This window comes from Adiantum capillus-veneris, chromosome 7, assembly GCF_014529385.1.
Source record: "Adiantum capillus-veneris isolate H3 chromosome 7, ASM1452938v2, whole genome shotgun sequence".
NCBI classification, from domain to species: Eukaryota; Viridiplantae; Streptophyta; class Polypodiopsida; order Polypodiales; family Pteridaceae; genus Adiantum; species Adiantum capillus-veneris.
In genome coordinates, this window is record NC_140937.1 from 154,175,340 (window position 1) to 154,185,119 (window position 9,780).

Genomic DNA, 9,780 nt, shown 5'->3' on the forward strand with positions numbered 1-9,780 from the left:
TGCTCCCTCCCCTGCACGTGCCGATTTTGGCGGTGAAGAGAAATCGTCTCGGAGCGGCACCTCCTAGTCTCGCGCAAACGCAAGACCATTAATGGCCATGGTGGGAAATTTGCGCGAGAGTGGGGGACGCCATTGCGAGACGACATTGTATTGCCACCAAAATTTGCACACGTGGGGAGTGTGCTCCCCCCTGGCCACGCGTGCAAATTTTGGCGGCAAATAGAACTTTCAACATACGACCATATATGGCCATGGTGGAAAAATTGCGCAAGAGTAGAGGACGCCACTTAAAAACGACGTTGTATCGCCGCCAAAATTTGGAGGCGCGGAAGCTGTGCTCCCTCTGACACACGTGCAAATTTTGGCGTGGGGGGTGTACTCCCTTTCCCACGCGTGCAAATTTTGATGGCAAACAGAATTTGTTTCAGAGTGGCACACCCTACTCTCACACCCTCCTCTCGCGCAAATTTCCAACGCAAGACCATATATGGCCATGGTGGGAAATTTGCGTGAGAGTGGGGGAAGCCACTCCGAGACAATTTTTGTTCGCTCCCAAAATTTGCTTGTGTGGGGGAGGGAGCGGTACTTTAAGGATGAGAGAAGCTAGTATACAAGAGATGTAGAGGAGGGATGTACTGCCCTACACCTAATAGCTTGCAACAATGCGCAAAGCTCTGTCGTGGAAGTCCTTTTGTAAGTAGATCAGCAGGATTCTCTGTGGTGTGAATTTTGACAAGCTGAATTTGCTTATCCTCGAGCATATCTCTGATGAAATGAGACTTCACATCCACATGCTTTGTCTTTGAGTGATAAACTGGATTGCGAGCCAATTGTATAGCAATCTGGCTATCACAATGTAGCATAGGCATCTCTTCTTTGATTCCCAAATCTGTGACTAGTCGACCAAGACAAATTGCTTCTTTGCATGCCTCTGACGCTGCAACATATTCAGCTTCTGTAGTGGACTGAGTAACGCAATTTTGCAATCTAGAACGCCATGACACTGCTCCACCAGCCAATGTAAAGACATACCCTGATGTAGACCTTTTGCTATCTAAATCACTTGCATAATCTGAGTCTGTATAACCCTGTACACTTAGCTCCTGACTCCCATAGCATATGCGCAAATTCTTTGTAGCTTTCAGGTATCTCAATATTCCTTTCTCTGCCTCCCAATGTTTGTTGCCTGGGTTTGACATGTATCGACTTACTACTCTCACTGCAAATGCAATGTCTGGGCGAGTAGCAATCATAGCATACATTAAACTACCCACTGCAGACGCATATGGAATCTTATCCATTTCAACCTTTTCTTCCTCAGACACTGGTTAATCTTGTTTGCTAAGTTTCACATGTGATGGCAATGGAACACTCAATGCTTTTGCCTTGTCCATATTGAAACGTTGCAAAACCTTGTCAATATACTCTGTTTGAGATAACCAAATCAACTGTCTCTCTCAATACGCATACCAATTATATGACTTGCCTCACCCATGTCTTTCATGTCAAACGATTTTGCCATCTTTGACTTCAAAGCTGAAATTTCTTCCAAATGTCTGCCAGCAATCAACATGTCATCCACATACAAAATAAGGATCAGCCAACTGCCATCCTTAGCCTTCTTTGTATATAGACAATGATCGTACTCACTACGTTTGTAGCCTTGAGAAAACATAAACTTGTGAAACTTATGGTACCATGCCCTCGGTGATTGTTTCAAGCCATAAAGACTTTTTAACAACTAGCATACCAAATCTTCCTTGCCTTTCTCAACAAACCCATCTGGCTGCTGCATGTAAATTTCCACATCCAAGTCACTATGTAAGAACGTTGTCTTGACATCCATTTGGTACAACACCAAATCTAATATGGCAACCAAAGCAAGAAAGCATCTCAATGTAGTCATTTTGACCACTGGAGAGAAGACTTCATCAAAATCAATGCCTTGTTTTTGCTTAAAGCCCTTAGCAACAAGCCTTGCTTTGTACTTTGGCTGACTATCATGAGTGGTGATCTTATACCTGTAAACCCATTTACAAGGTAGGGCCTTTTTGCCCTGTGGTAATTTAACCAGCTTCCATGTCTGATTTTTATGCAGAGCTGTCATCTCTGACTGCATGGCCAATTGCCAATTCTTTGAGTCCTTCATTTTCACAGCTTCCTTGTAACATGAAGGCTCATTGCAATCAGTCAACATGACATAGTTCATAGATGGAACATACCGATCAGGTGATCGCGTGATACGTTTCGATCTACGCAAAACGGGTTGTTCAGCCACAACCTGTGGTTCCACTCTAACTTGTCCCTGCTCCTCTTGAGCCCTGACATTTTATCTTGCACGAGTAGGTCCATCTTCTTGGAAAACAACTCTTCTAATCTCCTCAACCCTTTTGGTTTAGAATGATATTTGGCTTCATTAAAGTGCACATCATTGCTGCGGATAATCTTTCTAGATACGGGATCCCAAAGTCTATACCCCATCTCACCAGAATCACCATAGCCTAGAAAGATGCACTTTCTACTCTTTGGCTCAAGTTTGTTCCTAAATTCTTTCGGAACATGGCTATACGCATCACAGCCAAAGACTCGGAGATGCTTGTATGAGGGCGCCTTGCCTGACCATACCATCTCTGCCACTGAATCCTTCTGCAGAACCTTGCTAGAAGATCTATTTCTATTTATAAGATGAGCAGTTGTTGATACAGCTTCAGCCCAAAACCCATTTGGCAACTGTGTATTAGACTACATACATCTGACCTTCTCTTGTATGGTCCTGTTCATTCTCTCAACAACACCATTTTGTGGAGGATTTTAAGGAGCAGAAAGTTCTCGTTTTATGCCTTTTGACTCACAAAAGTCCTGAAAAGCCTTTGAAACATACTCTCCACCATTGTCAGTGCATAAGCATTTAAGCTTCTTGCCACTCTGATTCTCCACAAGTGTCACAAACGTCTGAAAACACTAAGTGCTTCATCCTTGTGCTTAAGAAAGTAGACCCATACTTTCCTGGAGTAGTCATCTATCAATGTCATAAAATAAGAAGCTCTCCCTAGAGACAGGTTAGGCATAGGTCCACACAAATCACTATGAACAAGTGCCAAGTGTGTGTCTCTTCTGCTGCTTCTATACTTATGTGGCTGCTGTGTTTGCTTACCATACAAACAATGTTCACAAAATTCAAAATCATGAAATGAAAAGCCAAGAAAATAACCAGAACGAGACAAGATTTTCATTCCCTTCTTGGACATATGTCCTAATCGGCGATGCCACAAAGAAATATTTGGCTGCTCGGTGACATTAATTACATTCTTAGAGACACTTGATACACAAATCATGTAAAGTCCTCCAGACTTTACTCCATGTGCTACTATCATAGAACCTTTGGATATCTTCCACATGTTCTAACCGAAAGTGGTGACATAGCCAGCATCATCAAGTAAACCTGTGTTGATCAAGCTCTTCGTAATCGCGGGAACATGTCTCACATTCTTCAGCGTGAAAGAAGAACCATTCTGAAACTTCAACTGTACATCTCCAACACCTAATATCTCACATGTTTGCTCATTGCCTAGCCGAATATGATCTTTAGTGGTCACATAGGAAGTAAACCACTCCTTGTGTGGAGACACATGAAGTGATGCCCCTGAGTCTATATTCCAGTCACTCAGTGCATGTCCATCAGATGTTGTAAGAAGAATTGAGTCCATGGTACTCTTCAAGAAGTAGATATCTCTTGACACTGGACTGTCATCCTTGTCAACAGTGCTTGTCACATTTATCTCTAGAATCTTCACTGAGGACTTGTTCTTCTCACCATGGTCTTTGCCTTTTTCTGATTTCCATTCTTTGTAGGCTCTTTTCATGTGACCCTTCTTGCCACAGTGGTAGCATTCTATGTCACTTTTGCCTTCAGCATTGCGAGACTTGCTACGAGACTGATTTCTCTTTCCACCTTTCTCTTTTTCTTTGGCTCTTCCCCTAACAACTAAGGCTGTTCCTTTGCCTTTATCCATTGTCTTTCTGTTAGTTTCTTCAGTAAGCAGACTGCCTTCTACACCTGCTATGGTCAAACCATCTGGAGGTGCATAATTGCTTAAAGTTGTACGAAAAGTATCCCAACTTTCCGGCAATGTGATCAACAGAAACATAGCTATAACCGGCTCCTCAAATTTGACGCCTTGAGCTGATAACTGACTGTAGATGTTGTTGAATTCATTCAGATGATTGGACATAGGTGTCCCTTCTTTCATCTTCAAATCAACAAGCTTCTTAAGCCAGTATCACTACAAGAGGTTGTGTGCTCTTGTGACGCTGTCAGCGACGTAAATACACTGGGTTTTTATAACCCCCGGCGTCGCTAAAACCGTCGTTAAGAGCGTCGCTACGAGAGCGTCGCTATAGGCGTCGCTATATGCGTCGCTATAAGCGTCGCTATATAGAGACGCTCATAGCGACGGTTATAGCGACGTTTACACAGAAGACTATAGCGACGCTCATAGCGACGCTACAGAGCCATAAATAGTGACGGTTATAGCGACGCCCGAAGGAATTTTTTTTTGGTGGCAGGGCATTGAATGCCCTGCCACCCATCAACCATATTGTACTTGATTCACTTTTTAAAAAAAGTGCAAGGGTAGATAATAGACCCAAAATAGTCACCCACAAGACGCATTGTTTGCAAAATTGACAATTGTACACATCATAGGCAAAATGAATTGATTGGCAAATGTAATAATGACAATTGTACAACATCATAGGCATAAAGAATTGATTGGCAAAAGGAACTGCGGTGACAAATGTAATAATATACATGGTTCAAAAAGACGTATAAAATCCGTCTCATGATACATAAGCTATGAGAAACCCTAAACTAATGCTATCTAGCTACGGCTAAACTGACGTCGTCTAGTCAGACGTCTCATCGCGTCCAAGCGGCGTATCTGTCGGATTCTACAAAAAAAGACAATAAGACAGCTTTCAGTAAGTATAAACATATAACGACATTTATAAAACAATACAAAAAATAGAAAAGAGTAAACCCTAATACTAACCATGCCGCCGCGAGAACTGAGAATGTCCATCAGGACGTTTAAGCCCTTCTTGCCTGCGTACTCGCGCTCGTACGGTGTGGGATCACGTCCTGTCATCGACCACTGTCAAAACATACAAAGATTTCATTATGTTAGAATTAAAAAACTCATAAACCCTAAACTATCGAACATAAAGAGCAATGCGAAAACACTTACAAAATCGGCCTCAAATGATGCCCATCCACCGCTCCCCAAGTGGTGCGAGCTCCCTGCCTCTACTCGCGCTCTAGCTGCATCCTTTTGTTGCTTCCACTTGTCGGGATTCTCGCGTGTTGCTTTCTTCGCATTCTTCCAATCTTCTTTGGCCAGCCAATCTGGCCTGTTCCACCCATTCTTGATTGCTTTTTGCACTTCGGAACGCTTGTGTTTGCAGTATTCGCGCATTCGAATCTTCATCAGGTCTTCATTGAAGCGCTGATCCCGTGTTGGAATGGGAAACTCATCATGAAGTATGCTGATGACTCTGTTTTTTAAATCACTTGGTACTTCACTCCATTTGTTTAGTATGTAGTGTCTAAACAGCTGAGAGCAAAGACCACGCATGCGCGAGATCACTTTCTTGCCGTCATCATCCATGATGATGCCGCCGTTGAAGTCGACGGAGTAAGACAAGCCCTCTGGCCGGTGACGCGTGAACCTGGGTGTCCCGGCAGGGGTCTCTAGCGGCGTGTCGATGGGGGTACGGACGTCAGGTGTCTCCACCGGCGTCTGGGCCCCGAAGCGAGGAGTGTCGAGTGGGGTGGCTCCTAGCGGAGTAGGTAGAGGTGTGTAGCTTCTAGGAACAGTCAGCCGTGCAAAACCTGGCGTAGATGGTGATGTTGTGGCTGGTGTGGGGGCGGGCAAAGAAGGGGAGGGTAAAGAGCCTAGTCGAACACGAGGTGGTGTGGAGGCATCGGTGGCGGAATCCCCACAACAACCGCCACCGCCACCACTAGAGCGCCGGTGTCTAGACGAGTGTGAAGCTCGTCTCGTCGACGCCGAAGCTTCGGAGCACGCCGAATGCTCCGAAAGAGAGGGAGATGCGGATGGAGTAGGAACGCGCGATGATGCGCCAGAGCGATGACGCTCCACGTACCACTGTCTCTGCTGCGGTGACAAAGAAGAAAGAAACTCCTCATCATCCATACCTGCATTAAACACACGAATATTTAAACTTAATATTAAATGAATAGAGTAGACAATGACGCAAAGACCATTAAATACAATGACGTAATGACGCATATAAATACAATGACGCAATGAATTGAGTGATAGAAGAGGCAAGTCGAAAACTCAGAATTTTCAATCAAAAGATGTGAACGCGAGTAGAAAAGAGCGTTATACACCATGGAAGGTACTTAGAGAGCCAGAGCTTTTACAACACGGAGCAAAATTGTTCAAATACAATATTTGTGGCTTTAAGAGATCTCTCTCTCATCCTCGCATAACTCAGCATAACTTCCTATATCTATATAGAGCTCTCCGTTTAAACACATATCCTCTGTTTCATTTTGTAGCTCCTCTGCATGCACCCCATATAGAGTAGTAGCATCTTGATGCTCGTCTGGCACCACCGCAGCAGCTTCTGATTGAGCATCTTCTCTGATCTCCTCCATTGATGCCGTTGTGATTGGCACATGGTAGCCTTCATACGTCCTTGCACTACGAGGGGCTACCTCTATAACGTACCACCAGTTTGATGTAGACTTTGTAGGATGAAATATTACCTGCCAGAGCCACATAACTTACATGAGAGCTTTCAAGCACATAACTTGTAAAAGGGGGATGTTAACTATTTACATACTTACTTGTTCACAATGCTCGGGTAGTACGAAAGTGTCTCTTAGGTCAGTCCATTTCTTAGTAGAATCCACCTCAAGAAAACCAGACTCTCATCTACGCACAGTAACGTTGCGACCCTCCATGATTATCTTGAACCATTGCACGTCGAACAAGTCGACAAAAAATCCTCTGTAATCGATCCTCAAAATCTCTTGCAGCGTGCCGAAGTAAGTGAGTTCCGCCACCACAGGATCTGCATCAGAGGAACGTCGTCGACTAGACTGTTCAAATTTTGCCATGATTCCACAATCTTGAGTAAAACTCTTTTTGTCGATTCGTTCCACCCTAAAATGTCGACCTTTACACCATGCTGCTGTGTATGACTTATACTACAACGAACAAAGATTATGAGTGGCCGTTCAAACGTTTATAAATAAAGTCACTTGCTAGTCGTACATGCACACAAGCTCCGCAGCATTTAGTTTGGCGAATGGTATGGAGTCTACGTTGATCTCCTTTTGTGAGATCCATTGCACCAGCTTTGCAAGTTTGTAGATTGTGTTACGGATGTCGAGAGACAAACATCCCTCAATGGCAACCGGTAAAATAAACTGTAAAGTATGTGCAGCAATGATATTAAAGTCCACATTTTATGCAATGATATTAAAGTCCACTATGAACGTACCTGACACATTTTATGCCAATCGTGTGACTTCAAACTGGTAAGCTTTCCTTCTTTAGTAAAACACGTTCGGAGCGAGTGCATTACACCAGTGGGGGTCCGCAAAGATCGAATGGTCTCTTTTACTTTGCGTTCTTGGGCTCCTGTGAAAATCCATGGTGCTTTAGGGAGTTTTATCGATCCATCAAACGCTGTTTGCGGCCAATATTGCTCCATACGATCCACATTTCTAAGGTCAACTCTGGCTCCCAAAGTATCTTTCTTGCCGGTCAGATGGTACCATAGTAGATTACCCACATTCTTGAATATGTGCATTGGATCGAGCAAGTGATTGATCATGAGTCGGGGCTAGTATGGTAACTCGTACCATAGAGATAGTCTCTTCATCCCTGGAGGCAATCCGTCATCGCACATCTCCTTCTGCTCTAACCATGCTTGTGCAGACATCCTTGGTGGCTCTCTTCCCAAAAAGCCGTCGCATAACACATGATTCTCTGGAAGATACGCTTGATGACCTTCGTAGATTTGCTTCTTCAGTGAGGGTGCCCTACGTGCATTCAGTCTAGGTCCACATGTGACACATGCTCTGTATCTGCTTGTTTGAAGCCCTGCATGTATACACATGATAATAGATCAACTATGGGAAAAAACAAGATTTACAGTGTCTGAGTGAGGAGTGTCAATAGATCACCTGAGCATTCTGTTAGCCCGGGATAGTCATGCATGGTCCACATTAGAATGCCTCTGATCAAAGCATTCCATCATCCTGTGTGTCGGCTCATATCCACCACCTCTATGCCAATCCACAATTGTTGTAGCTCTTCCAATAGTGGACGAAGATACACATCCATATTCCCCACTTTATATCGCCCTGGCACAATCAAGCTTAGCCATAGGTGCCCCTTCTTCGTAGTCAACCACGGGGGAATGTTGTAGTTGACGATGACAACGGGCCATACACTGTAAGATGTTGATCTTTGACCGAATGGATTTACGCCATCCATAGCCAGGCCTAAGTGCAAATTTCGAGCTTCCCTGGCAAAATCCGACCATGTTCCATCTATATGTTTCCAGGCTGCGCAATCTGCAGGAATTCGTAGCACACCATCCGAAGATTTATTCTCCTCATGCCATGATGCTAGGGCGGCCATGGACTTACATTCGAAGAAATGCTTGATGCGAGGAAGCAGAGGAAAATGTCGCAAAACCTTTTGTGGAATTTTTGTCCCGTGGAGATCTACTCGATATCTTTCGGAATCACATTTCGGACACTTCTCCATATCTATGTATTCCCCTCTGAAAAGAATGCAGTCATTAGGACAAGCGTGGATAGAATTGTAATCCATCCCCAAGTTTCGCAAAATCTTTCTTGCTTCATCTCGGGAATCTAGCATCACATTGTCAGCTGGTAGTATGTGCTCTTTAAGCAATCTACACAACATAAAAATACGATACAGTCGTGTAAATATCTATCAGATCATTATACATTTAGAGTTTTATTAAAGTAAACTAATTGTAATAGATCACCTGAAAAGCGTTGTGACGCTAGTGTCACTCCATCCAAACTTTGCCTGCATGTTGAGAAGAACCAGGAGTGCTTTCAATCTAGAAATACGTGCTCCATTATACAATGGCGTATCGGCTTCACTTTTCATATCATCATAGATAAGCCTTTCTGAATCCATGATCGTCTCGATCATTTCATCAATCTCGGGCTCAAACATTGCCTCGTTGGGAATGTGCTCTGCATGATCATCCCCCGAGCTGTCAGAGGCTACATCTTGTGGCCTCACATATGCTGCTTGACCAAAGCACCTGCGAACACGTCTATTGGGTTGCAAGATTGTTGCTTGTTGGCCAGTGTCGGAGTCCGACGAGTTATAATTGGCAACAACTCGATCTATAATAGATGGATCGAACTCGCCAAATTCGCAAACGTGCTGCAAAGAAACACGTCTTGTCCGTCGCACAGCATGCTTGCATTGATTACAAGGACATAAGACCCTCGTTGAGAGATAGATGTTTCGGTTGGACGGTCCCACATCCTCGTCACTACTCATAATGAGGATAAAAATCTTATAACCTGGACAATAAATTTAATATTCTATTGGCATTCTTCGTCTTATCTCTCTCTCTCTCTCTCTCTCTCTCTCTCTCTCTCTCTCTCTCTCTCTCTCTCTCTACCTCACATTCTCTAGTCATGTCCAATCCCCACACACCTCGGTCTAGAGGTGCACGGAGATCAGA

General features: G+C 43.9%; 1 protein-coding gene across 1 annotated transcript; it reads right to left on the reverse strand.

Annotated features, from left to right (window-relative positions):
• Positions 1 to 4,767: 4,767 nt before the first annotated feature.
• On the reverse strand, positions 4,768 to 7,542 carry LOC147454854 (uncharacterized). Its single transcript, XM_086517440.1, has 3 exons — positions 5,247 to 7,542; positions 5,052 to 5,153; positions 4,768 to 4,950 (listed from the first exon to the last, which is right to left on the reverse strand). Exons 1-3 carry the CDS (start codon positions 6,309 to 6,311, stop codon positions 4,906 to 4,908), a joined length of 1,212 nt encoding a protein of 403 aa, XP_086373566.1. The 5' UTR covers positions 6,312 to 7,542; the 3' UTR covers positions 4,768 to 4,905.
• Positions 7,543 to 9,780: the final 2,238 nt, after the last annotated feature.

Bases quoted from the DNA above. Each gene is read 5' to 3' on its own strand.
- LOC147454854 (XM_086517440.1), bottom strand. From the start codon at position 6,311: ATGCGTCATTACGTCATTGTATTTAATGGTCTTTGCGTCATTGTCTAC. The intron at 5,154-5,246 runs GTAAGTGTTTTC...ATGTTTTGACAG, and splicing joins CATCATTTGAGGCCGATTTT to TGGTCGATGACAGGACGTGA. The intron at 4,951-5,051 runs GTTAGTATTAGG...CTTTTTTTGTAG, and splicing joins TCAGTTCTCGCGGCGGCATG to AATCCGACAGATACGCCGCT.